The following is a 17,953-nucleotide window of genomic DNA, read 5'->3' as shown; positions in this document are numbered from 1 at the left end:
AAAAAAAAAAAAAAAGAGAAAGAAAAACAAATGGTGAGTATCAGACATTCTCCATAACATCACAATAGCTGGAAAACCACATTGGTAATAGTTAACACACATTTTCCTTTTCCTTATTACTCAATATTAAAGTAGCTTTGGCAATCACGTTAGGTGGTACAGTATAAGTAATTTTACGTACAAGGAGTGTTCACGCTGCACATCTCTATGGTACATGCTGCATGCGCTGCTGCTTTTCCATCAGCATTGACATAGATCATCTCCTCCCCAGTGATTAAGTCACAAGGAACTCCCTAGAAATAAGGGGGAAAATAAACATAAAAAACCTAAAGAACACAGAATTATCAAACACTATCAAAAAAACAAATAGTAAGGGAAAAAAAGTGTAAGAATTTAAATATCTGCTAACATGCTATTAAAAGGGACTGACACCTGCTGTCAGAAGATCGACACGCATTACGTCAACATTGGGAAGGACGATATGTTTTTTTGGTACTTGTGAGTTATCCGGGCTGCCAATTTTTTCATCGCGCCCGAAATCGTGGGCATCGCGTCGGTCGTGGCCGTTATAAGGAGCCGCGACGCGATGCCAACGATTTCCCATAGACAGTAATGTTAAAAGACACGATGGACCCGATTTCCGACCCGATTTCCCATAGACAGTAATGTTAAAAGATGCGATGGACCAGATTTCCCATAGACAGCAATGTTAAAATAAAATGACCATGTGAAATTGGCCAATATGGCCATTTCACATTGGATATGTTTTAAAAAAAAATGTTTCATGGCCCCCCACCACCGTTAACGCCACCCCGCTATTGACGCCAACCCGAAGTGTGGCGAGCGCAGCGAGCCCGCGAGGGGCGGCGGTACGCGTCCTCCGACCTTTTCATGCCCTACTATCCACTAGGGCGTGGAGTGAGAATAGAATAGTGTGGCGAGCGCAGCGAGCCACCGAGCCCGAAGCGTGGCGAGCGCAGCGAGCCCCGCGAGGGGACGCGGACACCTTCACAGGTATCCGCGTGCCCTTGCGGGCTTCACAGGTGTCCGCGTCCGCTCGCCACGCTTCGGGCTCGGTGGCTCGCCACACTATTCTATTCTCACTCCACGCCCTAGTGGATAGTAGGGCATGAAAAGGTCAGAGGACGCGTACCGCTGCGCTCGCCACACTTCGGGTTGGCGTCAATAGCGGGGTGGCGTTAACGGTGGTGGGGGGCCATGAAACATTTTTTTTAAAAACATATTGGCCAATTTCACATGGTCATTTTATTTTAACATTGCTGTCTATGGGAAATCGGGTCCATCGCGTCTTTTAACATTACTGTCTATGGGAAATCGGGTCCATCGTGTCTTTTAACATTACTGTCTATGGGAAATCGTGGGCATCGCGTCACGGCCCCTTATAACGGCCACGACCGACGCGATGCCACCGATTTGGGGCTAAATCGCGGGCATCGCGTCGTTCGGGTGTCCTTAAGTTAACCAAACTTAAGGACAAAATCGGTAGCCCGGATAACTCACAAGTACCGTTTTTTTTTTTTGAGCTGACTAGTGCTGACAGGCAGTAATTTATACCCCACTATCCCCTAGGGTGTGGAGGGAGAATATATAGTGTGCCAAGACACTGTGCCCAAAGCATGGCGAGGGGACACGGCACACTAATACAGTGTCCATGTTGACTTAAGTCGAAATTAGGTATGAGTGGAGACATGGTACACTTAGAGGGGGTATTCAATCTCCCTTTGCTATTCCTGACAGTGGGAATGGCGGCGGGGCCCTATTCAATGCTGTTTTCCCCGACAGCATTGAACAGGGATCTCGGTAGAACGTGCCCGACTTCACAAGCAGTCAGGCACATTCTGCTGAGAATGGCTGGGAATTGTCGAGCTCCCAGCCGCTTCTCGGGGCCACGCCCCCCTTCTCAGCGCTCCGCAGGCAGGACATTGACTCCCACCTGCATAAATCAGTCAAGCCAGCCAAGAAAGAGACAGGGTCACGGCTGTCGTGCCAGCCCGGCCGTTGTGAACCTACATTGAATATGCCCCTTAGACGGTGTCGAAGTCAACTATGTAAACATTTGGGACAAAAAAAAGAAGACCTGAAAAACTCATGTCAACCTTTTGACTGTCGACCTTCCCCATTGCTGATAAAATGCTTGTGTTGACCTTGCGAACCTGTCAACCTTAGCCATGTCAACCAATTTCAGGTATCAACCTAAGTCGACTTTCATAGTGTTGACCCTATGACTCATACCAGACAATAGATGTAGAAAACGGCGGCTGTGCTTGCTTCAAGTCAATTACTGCCAGGGGAAATAGATCTACGGTTTCTTATATAGCGCAGCATATTCCATGCACGGAAAATGGCTGCATTATTTTACAGAGCCCCATTACAGTCTCTCCGTGGTGGTCCAGTGGGGGGTGCAGAGATGACCTGGCCGCCCAACCTACCACACTGCTGATGGCCTCCCACACTGCCAGTAAACGTCATTATATATATGTGGCTTCTTGCAAGCAGGGAGCCATCTTACCTGGTCCTGACTGTGCCCAGGATGGTGTGTACATGAGCTGGCTAGTCATTGTTGACCACATAGTCAGTGTGCCGGCTACCGTGACAGGGAAGTCTATGACACTCACCACCCGGTTTAAAAAAAAAAGGGGAGGGGGGGGGGGGGGAAGGATTCTTAGGAGCAACCTATCTGTACCGTGCCTACTCCATGGCACCAAACTAAAATCTTATCCCAGTGTACCTCATGGCTAACAGGAGAAATTCCAGAACCTGATTGGTTGACCATGCCTATTGTTTAAGCTGGCGTCCTATTCAGGTTCAGAGTGTTATCGTTCCTCAAACCTCTGTAAAATCGAGTACTTTGTTTAATGACGTATCACATGGTGGCTTTCTAACTAAAAAAGGTAGCAGTGTAGAAGATTTTTTTTTAATAATTAAAAAGAATATATCCTGCATTGCCGATAATCTGCATTTGGCTTCACGGCAAAATTTGAATTGTGTATAAACATGTAACTAATATCACAGAGTCACAAAACAATTCTGCTGAAAAATATAGTCCAAAGCGTGAACTGAAATAAAAATACTCAGAAAGCAATGAAAAAGCCATAACATAGAAACGCTCCCACAACTCACCTCTTCATTGCTCTTTTTGTATATCTCATGTGCAAGCAGTTTGAGAGGGCCACAGTATATTCCAGACTTGGCTCCCAGATATCTCTGTATTGCGTGATAGGTTTTGCCGCTGTTCGTAGGTCCAGAATGAAAAATGATCTTGCGCTGAATAGCTCTCGCGTCAGGATACCTATTGACAAATGTTACTTACAATGTAATTACAAGGTCTGATAAAAACAGACTGAAAAACAAAGGTCTCTAGAAATGGGGCGAAATGGCGACATTTGGCAAAAAAAATCTGGATACTGTGGGTTCTGTCTCCTTACCCCATACACAAGAATCTTCTATTTCTTTTTTTTATGTGGGGTAACTATAACAGAAGAGAACTGATACAGTGGACTGGTCTACAACAAAAGAGAACTAATGGGTATAAGGACTCTTTTTTGCAGGTGTACAAGAAATACAGAACACAAATATAGGTGAGCGCTTTCTGACAAGGAATGAAAGGAAGGAAATCTTTCACCAACAATATTAGCTTGTTCCACTTTATATCAGGATCCAAATAATTATCGAACTATGCAGAATTAGCAAACTGCCAAATATCATTACTTCTCACAATGATATAACCAACAGAAAATGTATCCATGCCGATACCAAATCCTTAGTAAGAGTCTTTGGTACCAGAGGTAAATATTTGAAGCTTATTTTAAAATCCAGCCATTCAAACACTAATCATCTCCCAACTCTTGCACTGGGCCCATTTACAGCAACGACTACAATATTTTTTTATTTTTCCATAAAGCCATTAAAAAGGACATTAAAATTGAAGCCACTTAAGAAAAAGCCAGATGCAAAGTGCTAATAACTTCCAATTTTCACATAGACTTTTAGGGTCTATTTGTTTATGGATGCATTCCTGATCCTAACCACCTGCTGACTCCCTCAGATATTTATACATAAGTCAGGGATTTACTGGGACAACAAGGGGGTATTCAATCTGGGATTCGGACTCCCGATAGTTGGAATCCCATGTCTTTTGAGGTCGGCTCGACTAACTCGACAGCCGGAATTCAATGTTCCAGCTGTCGGATGTTGGAAACTAAGAGGATTGGCGAAAACGTGGCCATTTTGTCGAAAAACCGCTGCAGATTCGACAATCCACGGCTGTTTCCTACAATACAGACTCGCCTTCACAGATAGTCTGTCACAGGCTGTCACAGGCAAGCCCAGGTGGGATTAAAAACCTTAACTGCCAATACTTCCCCCGTCGTAATTATCGGCAGGGATTTAATACCCCTAAAGCTGTGTACATACAGTGCTATTCTGGCTATGGATTTTGACAACATAGTCAAAATAGAGTAGAAAGTTAGTTAGAATTGCAGAGTATTCCGCCACATTCGATCAGGATGCGCGGCCCTATTTAGTCAGTATAAAATAGAAAAATAAACTGTGCAGGCAAAACTATATAGTACAGATCTGTATTATACAGTCCAAATCAAATTCCTTTTGCTTACCGTTCAAGCAAAATTGAATTGCAAGCAAAATTGCATTGTGTGAATACCCCGTACAGGTGTGTACAAACGTTTTGATTCTGTCTCATGGCAGATTTTGAATATCCAATTTTAACTAACTGCACTTTAGATGTACTTTAAGGGGCGATCACATGGTGCGATTTTTCTTGCAATACAATCGGGATCTAATTGAACTGAAAGCAAAGCGCATTCGATTTGGACTATATAGTACAGATGTGTACTATATAGTCTTTCCTGCAAAGAATCGAAGCTGCATAGAATGTGACTAACTACTGTGTGAGTCTGACTAACTTTCTATTAGATTTGGACTATATAGTCAAATATCAATAGCCAGAGTTGCACTGTGTATACAGCTTTAATCTAAAGTGCAGTTAGTCAAAATCAAATAGTCAAAATCAAATAGTCAAAATCTGCCACGAGACATCTTAGGGACACAAGAGATATATGACAATAACAGCTACAGCAGTGGTTCCCAAACTTTCTTGACCAGGGTGCCCTAGAATATCAGCATTTGTTCAAGGCACACCCTAGTCAAAAAGTTTCATATGGATAATTCAAAAAATTAAGTAAATTGTGCTTAACCGTCAACCCTCAGGTTCAGTTATATGGTGGGGAACATATCTGCGGTTCTAATTGTCCATACATTTTAGGATTGGCAGCCACCAGCACTGGTTTTGCCTATTTCTTTGCGCATAAATCATTTGTTTTGGTCATGGACCCACAACCTGAGGCACCCTTGCAAACATTCTGGGGCATCCCATGGTGCCTAGGCACACAGTTTGGGAACCACTGCCCTATAGATAAACAAAAACTATGAACCCTAAATGGATTGCACTGGAAAAAAAAAAAGTCCATAAAACCCCTGTGGGTTAGAGGAAGCTGCTTACCAATTAGGGGGTAACCGCAAATCACTTATTTTGCGGAGGTCATCTAGACAGTCCAGCATTGGGAATATCCGTTTGGCATGTCTCATGAAGAATGGGAAAATATCATCAATGTGACCTAAATGTGTAAACAAATGGGTTTGTAAAGACGTTACAATAGCACAATGGTGTTTGCAGTTTATAGATGAAGGCTATATAAATGTATCGGGTCAGCATACATGTGGACCTTTTCTCTGGGTTATGTGTATAAAGAACTAGTTCTACTGCTGCCATTCTTGATCAGTTTTCAAGAAAAGGAAATACTCAGGAATACACATAGTGCACCACAAACTTTTTGGCAGGGGGGAGCAAAATTTAGTTTCTCCAATGACTCCAGCTGTTGCTGAAGTACATATCCCAGCATGCTCTGCTTCAGTTTTGCTATTTGGCTATGCTGGGATGTGCAGTTCACTAACAGTTGGAGTGTAAAGGTTTGCCATCACGGATGTAGGCAAATAATCAGACCGCAAATGCCGGGTCGCACCTGGCATTAGGACACGGGTCCCATCCCCAGAGCGACACAGCATTTGCGGTCGTCTGAAAGCTCCGCATCCGAACCGGGTCGGTGACAACACATGGGGCGGAGCTAAGCAGCGTCACCTCATCCAGGGGATGGGGAGGCGGCAGCGTTTGGAGGCGTCAGCGCCACCTCCTCCATACTGTGAATGGGACTCTGGTCCCTCGACCCAGGCTACCCGTTCACACTGCACTTGACACGGGTCAGAGTCGTGTTCAACCCTGGTCGTTACCAGGGTTGAACTCCCATGTTGCTCGACCCAAGGTGGCCCTTCCGGACCGCACCTCGACCCAAGCTGGGGCCACAAGGACACGGCAATAACCCGGGTCTAGAGTGTGGTCTGAACGCGGTATTACGGTGAACCTGCCTCTAAAATTCTAACATTTCACATTCAAATAGAGAGTAAATAATAGATTGGTTCCATAAATATTTACTAAATAAAACAAACCACTTATGTAGGCCATACACTTTGCATGCAATCATTTGATTGTATGCACATTTTAAGGACCATGTGACTTGATGCGTGGACCTTCCGTCGAATGTCGCGTCAGTAGATAGTATGTGCTGAACATGTAAGCTATCGAATTGCATGAGGTTTTTAACCACATGTGATCGCTCTAATGCAATCCGCGGGCGAGGGGGGGGGAACGCTTTCGGCAGCGGGGGGTTTGGTGGAGAGTGGGCCGGAGAGACCACTGCCGGTGTCCGTCTGGGTACTTTAGCGCTATGAAGGAGCGCTAGCGATTGGCGGGGTCAGCAAAATTATTTAAAACACTGGGCAGCCATCTGATTGGCTAAGCTCTCTCAGCCAACCAGAGGGCCGCCCAGTGTTTTACATTTTTGTTTAAATCTGCTGCTGCGCTGTACCCGGCCACACGCTAGCGATACTTCATAGCACTACGCTACTCCACCGCCCTCTACCAGGACCCAATGCGCCATCAGGTGCTGAAAGGGGGCGCTTTTTGCAACATAAGATGTGATCCGATGCAATGGACATTGCACTTCGATGTTGCATCGAATCTGATCACATACGTGTATGGGCAGCATTACAAGGATTTCTAATAGCATAAACATAATGCAACCAGCATTGGGGCAAAGGCTGAAATGGCAATGACCAGAATCATTGCTCGGTGTTTAAATATAAGAATGTGGATGGAAGGGAGGACAATGTCTTGAAATAGACCTGTAACCTACACAGTCCACAGTTTTATGACTGATTGTTTTATACATTTACTATCAGCCAGGAAACTTTATTGCTGCTTCCATCTTCCTGGCAGGTATAATGTATGATGCTGATTGGTTAGTTACAATCTTCAAAGAGGACGACAACAATGACAGAAACTAGGTGAAGTCATAATGCTATTCTTAATAATAGCATTATACCAATACAAGAATTAAAAAAAAAATGAATCTCCTTACAGGGAATGTAGATCCCAATTGCATATTTATTATTGAGGTATTGTTTAGATGGGTTCCTGCGCACTGCTCCCAATTGTTTAGGGCTAGCTGCTCCACTTGCCGAGAGACCGGCCCGGCTGGGTTATGCAGTTTAAGGTAAATTAAGTGCAGCGCTCTGCCCCTTGGTGTCTGGTGTTGGTAGTGTAAATGACGAGTACGTGTGTGGTCCAATTTTCGGTCCGCTCGACTGCATATCGGCAGGCGGGATTCAATGTACCACCTGCCGAGTGCCAAAAAGGGGGCCTGACCACAGCCGTGGATAGTTGAGATCTGGCCGTGAGCTCGACAATCCACGTCCGTTCTCGGCAAAACAAGCCCAACTGCTTTTAAAGTCGGCCTAAATGCCTGTTCAATGTTGCCGAGAAAGACAGCATTGAATAGGCACCAACCAATTGAATAACCCCCTAAGGATCACGTGCCATAGAACAAACAGTGAGGAGAGGGCATATTTAAACCATAATAATGTGGGGATTTAAAACAAATGCACAAGAAAAAACACTTTGTTTACAATAAGTCACGTACCAACTCCACAGCATATATCATTCAAGACGATGTGCAGATCCACATGCAAAGGGTCCGTTTCCATAACATGCCTTCTGAAGCTTATAAAAGCTTGGTGAAAAAGTCGGGCTGTGATTAAGAAGAATACAACATGTTAACATGTACAGCTTCAATTCAAAAGGTAAAAAAAAAAATGGAGCAAACTGAAGAACTTAGATAAGCAGCCAAAATACCTCCAATAGTCTTAATAACCTAAGTGTTCGGTGCCTACTACCTACAGGGCAGGCACAATGGAACTTGCCACCCAAATGTATGGCCCTAAATCTTCAGTAGGTCCTCATAAAACTTCCGGAATTAAACTTTATCTATGTATTAGTTTCAAAATAGTTATTATATGCCTATCACATTTGTGTTTCCAATTTTTTTTTTATTTAAAATGGACTGGCAACACCAGTCTGCATTGCCACATTTATCACATCCGACTGTAGGATTTAGCAGAAATGGCATAGTTTTGGCAGATAAAGCAGACTCCAGGTAGGATATGACCTGATCATGTGACCAACCAGCAATCCTAGGAAACCTGTATGGGCCAGGAAGCGCTTTTCATTAAAAGAGCTTTCAAGTGGAAGTGTGTAAGGAGCAGACAGAGTTCAAGATGGGATTTGTATGCCCATACTGTAACCGTCAGCTGGCCCAAACATAACCAGCTTAAGTGCAGTAGCACATGCATGACTTCCAGAGAGAGCAGACCAGGGCATGATGAAGGTTTCTGGTGCCTTAGGCTAATACACATGTAATGCTGCTAAACACACACATGTGCGGGCACTCAGGGACTCGCCACTCATACTTCCCATGTGCATGTAACAAAGGTCATATAACTAGCATATATGATCTAATGTTTGTGGCGTGCAAAGGAGACTTGGTATGTCTGGCTGGCACTGTAGCACAATGTACATAAAGCAATGGTCCCATCAGTAAGTTACATCGGCACAGCGATTTGGTAGTCACCTTAAGAACTTCACCCCACCCCCCTATAGTTCATTGGGATGGGTGATCTCTGAGAAGCATAGAATAAATTAGCACACACTATTTTATTCTTGGTTGTCACCTACAAGACGTAGGTGACAACCCCCCCAGTCCTGGCACCCTAATCAGCCTACTGCTTAATCAGGTACTGGAGTAGACAACTCCTGAGGCGAGTACCCTGTGGTATGGCAGTGTGGCATCTCATGTGAACTGGGGGTACTGTAATGAAAACATTCCTTCTTAGAAATGGATGGTGTGCTGATTATTTTACCACCTTATTCATTGTGCTGCGTGTTGGAAGTCTTTGGGAAAAGTTTTATTGGGGGAAGGATGATTACATGTGCATAGATTTGATGTCTCTTCTGGTGCGCCCATGAAAGGTGATATAAATAAAAGTGGAATCTTACAATTGCTAATATCTTAAAACCACAATCAACCAATCCCAACCTTCTCAAATGCCCTGTAACTTTGATACATGCAGCCTATGTATATAGAATGTACTTACCACTGTGTGTATTAAACTTTAACATTTAGGTAAAAGCATGAAATCATGACTGTTTGTAAAAATCATGTGCATAAACTTAATAAATCCTAAGCTAAATAAATGTACTAAAAAAATGTTTTTAATAAATATTTAAATTGTCGGTACTTGTTTCCTAGCACTGCGCCACCGATTTTGATTGTATCCATCGGGTCGGAAAAATCGTGTCGATCACATGCCAACCAAATCGCAAGCGATGGACCCGATTTTTACATTGGAATCAATGTAAAATGGTCCCCGAGACCCGATTTTACACTGATTTCAGTGTAAAAAGAACCAAACCCCCCCTCATGTTTGAAATGCCCACCCAATATTGACGAAAACCCGAAGCGTGGCGAGTGCAGCGGTATGCGTCCTCCGACCTTTTCATACCCCTACTATCCACGTCGGCGTGGAGTTGATTTTATAAAGTGTGGCGAGCGCAGCGAGCCCGAAGCGTGGCGAGCACCGCGAGGGGACGCGGATACCTTCACAGGTATCCACGTCCCCTCGCGGGCTTCACAGGTATCCGCGTCCGCTCGCCACACTTTATAAAATCAACTCCATGCCGACGTGGATAGTAGGGGTATGAAACGGTCGGAGGACGCGTACCGCCACGCTCGCCACGCTTCGGGTTGGTGTCAATAGTGGAGTGGCGTTAACAATGGGGGGGGGGGGGGGGGGGGGGCATTAAACATACTTTTTAACCATATTCAACGTGAGATTGGCCATATTGGCCCATTTCACATTGTCACCTATGTAAAATCAAGTTGATCGCATCGCGGGCCATTATAATGGCCCGCGAGCGACACGATCAACCCGATTTTCACTTTAAAAATAATTTAACATTGTTCTCTATGGGAAAATCGCGTTGATCGCGTCGGTCGCATAAAGACAAAGCATAAAGAACAAAGGCCAAAGATATCAGAAGTATCATTTACAGGTACTGAATGAAGACAAACGTAGATACCAAAGAAGAAGAAGAAGAATAGCAAAACAGAACTGAGTTAAGTGCACATGACATGTATTAGGCAGAGGAGGACTCCAGATTCAGAGCATAGTCACAGGCTTGACAGGAGGACCAAATTCTAGCTCTTTGAGTGCCAACGATGCTGTGAGATGTGCACAATATCTGGTAACAATGCCGAGGAATATGAATCCCTTTAGTTACTGCCGGCAAATGATCTGTAGTCAATTAATTGAAGTTTAGTGAAATATTGCACCCATTGCTGTGAGCGAGGCCGGCATTTTTAGCAGATATTTCGCAAATCTCTCACAGCAATGTCAGCACTCAAATGGCCAATAGGCATTTCCTCCTCTTGAACAAAAATTGTTTATTGTCGACTAGCAATTTGGAAATGTAGGCAATTATTAACATACTGTACATTTGTAGTATTGATCCAATTCATCCTTAATTAAACAAATATACACATGCCTGGATCTAAATGGCTAAGAATTACAGTCTGACTAATACAGAACAGAAACTAAACCAGGGGCCAGATGCACAAAACTTCAATACGCTTCTAAAGGTCATTACTCAAATCCAGCCTGTAGCATGACAGTTAGGAGCTGACTGGCTGGTTGTTGACCACCCTTCACTTTATAAAGCTTTGCCCAAGGACACAATTATCATGGGGCAAAACCACAACAGGTGCCAGAAATCTGCATCTTGTGCATCACACTTGGGACAGGTGGTAGAAGTTCTACGGCCCAGTTTACAGCAACAATACTGAAGCCCAATATATTATATGTACTAGCTGATATTGAGCATATGTTGTTGTGGGGATATCAGGATCCCCATATCCAGTCTTCTAGAGGAGTCTTTAAAGTATGCAGACCATCACCACCACATGGATCTAGATTTTAAACCAAACTTTACCTATGACTTAAATAGGATACCTTTTAAAAAAAAAAAAAAAAAAATTGATAAGCCCTTGAGTGTCATTATTTCATCTCAGGACACAGAAATACCGAAATTATGAGTATTGACAACTTATAATCTAATTTGCCTACTTCACGGTTTGTCTGGCTCTTGAATTCTGTGTTTTCTCAGGCATAAAGAGGTGTACGAAGACAAACACTATTTGGTGCCTTCTCCTTTTTACTTGTATTACTGGGTTAAGATGCACTTTTAGAATGCCTCTCATGCCACTTCCCGCCCCTTGAATGAAATAACAAAACTCCAGCCTCAACCCGCCCCTTGAATGAAATAACAAAACTCCAGCCTCAACTCTGTTACTATCTGCCTTATTCGGTCCACCCATGGTAAACTAACAGCCAGGGTCCACTCTCCTTATATAATGATCTATATCTAATCTGAGTTCTGCAATTATTCATGCATGTTATGTTCTTGTCTGTACCATTTTGTACTTATGCACTGTGTATGCGACCATGTACGATGCTGCAGAGCAAGTGGGTCACCATTTAAAAAAAACATTTAAAGTATTGTAACGAATTTCCTTTCTTACCATCAAGCCCATTCTCTGCTCCCAGCTTCTGTATTTCTTTTCTTCTATAAAACCGGTTTAAAACTTTCAGTACTTCACCTAGGAAACAAGATAGCAGAGTAGGCACTAAATGGAGCATAGTTCAGATACCAAGATTAGAAGATGCAGTTAGGAAGAGCACACAAACTAATTATACATCAAATGTCAGGGAAACAACATCAACCTTTGTCAGAATAGATGAATATGTTCTACACATTACAAATGGCCAATGATGGATACCTAACATATTCTGTAATACCCCTTTCACACTTGCAAAAATATCCTGGGTTTTTGCACATGAACGCACATCAACCCGGGATTTAGCTCAGTGTGAAAGGGTCTTGAAAGAATATCCTGTGATGAACATCCCGGGATTTCTACCCAGGTCCTGACCAGGGTAGATTCCGGAATTGACCCGGGATGCAGTCAGTGTGAATGGTCCCGTACCTGGGACTGGGTACATGGGACTTTAAAAAAGCTGCTGATTGGAGCTTTCTTGGGCTCACAAATGCTGATGTCATCTTTCAGAGCCCTGGAGTCCATTTCTAATGACAGGCATATGTATTTTCAGGGATTTCACGGGATCAGTGTGAATGGGGCTGTCCCGGGTCGATCCCAGGTCTGAGTGCAGTGTGAAAGGGTACATTCCTGGGTAGAGTCCCGGGAATCATCCAGCAACAGTTTCCCGGGTATGACCCAGCTCTGCGAGTGTGAAAGGGGTATTATGCCGTGTTCTCACTGCGAGTGAGAAATACACGGCTTTTCCCCAGCAATGAAATGCCGGGGACTGCCGCGCTGGACCCCCGTTCTCAATGCAAGGCAATTTCCCGGGTGAAGAAGTTCTACCAGGGAACTTGCCTTTTAAAACGGGGTTTTCGGCAGTGTGAACGGGTCCACCCGTGTCTGCATACCCGGATCTCAGACACGGGTAAAAAGAAGGGTTTTACCCGTGTCTGAGATCCGGGTATGCGACCCGTTCACACTGCCAAAAATCCCGTGTTAAAAGGAAAATTCCCAGGTCTACATGCTAGACCCGGGAATTTGGCTGCAGTGAGAACGGGGTATTAATGGTGTCTTGGTCCCAGGCATTCATAAATCACACTGACTGACCAACTAAACAGAGGCTAATATTATTACATGGCGGCACAAGTGGTTTGCAGTGCTGTATATACAGTAAACATTAGAACAATAAAAGGTAAACACATCATCACATTAAAGTAAGCAAAACCAAATAGAGCAAAAGGAATAATTAGAACCACAAATCTCGATATAGCTGGGATGCAAAATAAGCAAATGAGTAATTAGTAAACTACTAGAGGAGTGCTGCCATTGGGAGAGATGAAAGGCTATGAGCTAGAGAAGTTGAAGGTTAGATGGCCATTAGGTAGGTGAGGGCTAGGAAAAGGAGGAAGGGGGGGACAGACAGGTGATAGATGGCACAAGCAAGCCTTAAGGCAAGAAGGAACCAGGGTAGACATGGTCAATGCACAAGGCAGGGGATTGGGAAGGTGACCTCGAAACTAGTAACTGTGATAAACACCAGTAAAGAATTCCCTTCTTGGAAACTATTGGAAGATGACCCCCAGTGCTACACAAACCAGATAGCAGAGAGGGAAGGGGGGTAAGGAGATTGTGGGGCAGATGAAATGAGCCTGGTGAAGTGATAAAGTGGCCAGTGATAACGCAGCAGGCAATCAACTTCTAACTGTCAAATTACAGGCTGGGTTTGAAAAATGACAGTAGTTGACTGGCTGCCACTTCATTACCTTCCACTTCATCACTTCACCAGGCTTAATATTATCTGCCCGTGTACCAAACACAGACCACGTGCTACACAAAGAGGTGTAACTGTGCACCAGTGAAGAGGGAACTGTGTAAGTGGACAATAAGATAGGGCCAAGAGGAAGGCTGTACTCTCTAGTACAGCCAGACAGGGGACAGCCCACCAGAGAGCGTACAGCCAGACAGGGGACAGCCCACCAGAGAGCGTACAGCCAGACAGGGGACAGCCCACCAGAGAGCGTACAGCCAGACAGGGGACAGCCCACCAGAGAGCGGACAGCCAGACAGGGGACAGCCCACCAGAGAGCGGACAGCCAGACAGGGGACAGCCCACCAGAGAGCGGAAAGCCAGACAGGGGACAGCCCACCAGAGAGCGGACAGCCCACCAGAGAGCGTACAGCCAGACAGGGGACAGCCCACCAGAGAGCGTACAGCCAGACAGGGGACAGCCCACCAGACAGGGGACAGCCCACCAGAGAGCGTACAGCCAGACAGGGGACAGCCCACCAGAGAGCGTACAGCCAGACAGGGGACAGCCCACCAGAGAGCGTACAGCCAGACAGGGGACAGCCCACCAGAGAGCGTACAGCCAGACAGGGGACAGCCCACCAGAGAGCGTACAGCCAGACAGGGGACAGCCCACCAGAGAGCGTACAGCCAGACAGGGGACAGCCCACCAGAGAGGGGACAGCCCACCAGAGAGCGTACAGCCAGACAGGGGACAGCCCACCAGAGAGCGTACAGCCAGACAGGGGACAGCCCACCAGACAGGGGACAGCCCACCAGAGAGCGTACAGCCAGCCCACCAGAGAGCGTACAGCCAGACAGGGGACAGCCCACCAGAGAGCGTACAGCCAGACAGGGGACAGCCCACCAGAGAGCGTACAGCCAGACAGGGGACAGCCCACCAGAGAGCGTACAGCCAGACAGGGGACAGCCCACCAGAGAGCGTACAGCCAGACAGGGGACAGCCCACCAGAGAGCGTACAGCCAGACAGGGGACAGCCCACCAGAGAGCGTACAGCCAGACAGGGGACAGCCCACCAGAGAGCGTACAGCCAGACAGGGGACAGCCCACCAGAGAGCGTACAGCCAGACAGGGGACAGCCCACCAGAGAGCGTACAGCCAGACAGGGGACAGCCCACCAGAGAGCGTACAGCCAGACAGGGGACAGCCCACCAGAGAGCGTACAGCCCACCAGAGAGCGTACAGCCAGACAGGGGACAGCCCACCAGAGAGCGTACAGCCAGACAGGGGACAGCCCACCAGAGAGGGGACAGCCCACCAGAGAGCGTACAGCCAGACAGGGGACAGCCCACCAGAGAGCGTACAGCCAGACAGGGGACAGCCCACCAGAGAGCGTACAGCCAGACAGGGGACAGCCCACCAGACAGGGGACAGCCCACCAGAGAGCGTACAGCCAGACAGGGGACAGCCCACCAGAGAGCGTACAGCCAGACAGGGGACAGCCCACCAGAGAGCGTACAGCCAGACAGGGGACAGCCCACCAGAGAGCGTACAGCCAGACAGGGGACAGCCCACCAGAGAGCAAACAGCCAGACAGGGGACAGCCCACCAGAGAGCAAACAGCCAGACAGGGGACAGCCCACCAGAGAGCAAACAGCCAGACAGGGGACAGCCCACCAGAGAGCAAACAGCCAGACAGGGGACAGCCCACCAGAGAGCAAACAGCCAGACAGGGGACAGCCCACCAGAGAGCAAACAGCCAGACAGGGGACAGCCCACCAGAGAGCAAACAGCCAGACAGGGGACAGCCCACCAGAGAGCAAACCTCTAGAGATGGCCATCGACTATTCAAAATCATCAATGGTTTATGGCCGATGTTGAATACTTTTGCCATCAATGGGGGAGAACCAGATGTTTTTCCACTATCAATGGCACAACAAAACCAATGTGTTGCTGTTGTATTGTTTTTTTCAAAGTGTCGGAGCATAGCTCTGCCCCGTGTTTTGATTGGCCCACAAGCCAATCAGTCAAACAAAATGGATGACCATCGATAGGTAAAAATATTTGTTTACAGTTTCTTATATAGCGCAGCATATTCCATTGCGCTTTACAATTGGAAACAACACTGATTAAACAAACTGGGTAGAAACAAACCGACACAGAGGTAGGAGGGCCCTGCTCGCAATCTTACAATCTATAGGGATAATAGTGAGGGATACATAAGGATATAATTCCTATAATTATTGATGGTCATCCATTGCATAGTTTCGCACTATAGCCATCTATGGCAATGATAGCCATCCCTATTTTAAAGGAGTATGTAAGATCCCACAGCAGAGGGTCAGCAGTGTGTAACACCCAGCTGAACATGGAACTCATTACAACATTGCACCAAGACTTACTCTTATTGAGAGCCTGGGTGAGCTCAGCCCCAATGTCTGACTCCGGAGTGTCTGCGTTCTTTATTTCCACAGGGACGAAGAGCGAGGTGTCCAGGGACTTGCTGGCGTTACCAGAGAGTGGCCTGCACATGGCACGTTTACTGAGGGCAACATCTCCGCGGCGGACAGATGCCTGCAGGTGCCGGGACAGTGGCCGCAGGCAGCGGCAGGCCAGCATGGGAAGCCTCTTCAGGTACATGGCGGGCGGATCACACAGGCGGCGCACCTGACATTATAGGGACTCCCGGCCGCTGCACGCCGTCACTGCCATTACTTACTACACGCACGTCCCCTGCCAGTGCTACAGCAGCATGACAACCGCCGGCGCGCACTTCCTACGTCACTGCGAGGACCCCACACACATAGGTGTCCCGGCTTGTGCCTGTGTGACATTGACAGGTCTTTTGAGCAGCTACGGTCACTGTGTCAAGTCAAGTGTGAAATATTGTATTTCAATGCTAGCTCTATGTATAGCAGCTCCCGTTATAGTATTATCGATAAAATGTACTTCCTAAAGCTGACCCTGATATACTATATAAAATGTCTACTGGAAACGGTGTACGGTCTTAAGCTCGACACTATGAAGGTCGACATACTAAAGGTTGACACAAGCATTCGTTTGACAATGAGAAGATTGACAGTCAAAAGGTCTACATGAGTTTTTCACGTATTTTTGAGCCGACTTGTGGCGACAGGTGGTATTTCATATCCTACCATACACTAGGGCAGGGGTTCCCAAAGTTTTTGCATCACGACACCCCAAAGCATCAGAAATGTTTTTGCGGCACCCTAAGGGCTGTTTCACACAGTACGGTTCCTGCCGCACGGTGAAATCCCGTACGGCCAGGGAGCCGCGCCGCACTCAGCAGTTGTGAATGGACACTATTGTGTCCATTCACACGGGACGGCCACGGCCCGGCCGCACGGCTGCAGCCGGATCCCCCCACTGGAAGGGACGGCTGCCGGGCTGTGGCCATCCCTGCCATTATAAAATTCTGAGTGCGGCGCGGCTCCCTGGCCGTACGGGATTTCACCGTGCGGCAGGAACCGTACTGTGTGAAACAGCCCTACGGCTAAAGGTTTCTCATTGACAAAGTCAGAAACAAATATTAAGTTAAAACAATTGTGTTTATATCTCATCCTTAGGATCAGTTATGTGGCAATGGACAGGATTCACTTCTGTTTGTCCGCAATTTGACTATTATAATGTACCTAAAAAAACAGAATTGGTCCTGGACCACCAACCCAGGGCACCCCTGCAAGTCCCCCAAGGCACCCCAGGGTGCCACGGCACACAGTTTGGGAACCACTGCACTAGGGCGTGGAGGGAGAATATAATAGTGTGCCGAGCATAGCGAGCCATGCGAAGGGATGCAGTACCCTGATAGGTTGGTCATGTCGACTTATGGCCAAATTTGGGACTAAAAAAAGTGCAGAACTCATGTCGACCTTTTGACTGTCGACCTACCCAGTGGCAAACTAATGATTGTGTCGGCCTTACAACCCTGTCGACTTTAGCCATGTCAACCTATTTCACGTGTCGACCCTATGACCCATTCCCGGCACAAACATATCTACTTGCGCTGACTGGTGACTTTTTTTAAATCGGAAATAATAGTATTTAGACATTATGGACCATTTTTATAGTTTAATGGTATAATCCTGTTTTTCCCATTTA

The 17,953-nt window shown here is 46.4% G+C and overlaps 1 protein-coding gene across 1 annotated transcript in view; it reads right to left on the bottom strand.

Annotated features, from left to right (window-relative positions):
• Positions 1–16,640, bottom strand: part of SUPV3L1 (Suv3 like RNA helicase) — a 44,667-nt gene extending 28,027 nt beyond the window's left edge. The window contains exons 1-6 of the mRNA XM_083148951.1: positions 16,237–16,640; positions 12,066–12,143; positions 8,073–8,180; positions 5,540–5,654; positions 3,142–3,310; positions 182–293 (exon numbers count right to left, since the gene is read on the bottom strand). Of these exons, the coding sequence (XP_083005077.1) occupies positions 182–293; positions 3,142–3,310; positions 5,540–5,654; positions 8,073–8,180; positions 12,066–12,143; positions 16,237–16,474 (820 nt within the window). The 5' untranslated portion in view covers positions 16,475–16,640. The remainder of the gene's footprint in view (positions 1–181; positions 294–3,141; positions 3,311–5,539; positions 5,655–8,072; positions 8,181–12,065; positions 12,144–16,236) is intronic.
• Positions 16,641–17,953: the final 1,313 nt, after the last annotated feature.

This window comes from Crinia signifera, chromosome 6 (genome assembly GCF_055691185.1).
Source record: "Crinia signifera chromosome 6, ASM5569118v1, whole genome shotgun sequence".
Lineage (NCBI taxonomy): Eukaryota > Metazoa > Chordata > Amphibia > Anura > Myobatrachidae > Crinia > Crinia signifera.
The sequence above is the reverse complement of the archived record's forward strand: the minus strand, read 5'-3'. Positions and strand labels throughout refer to the sequence as shown.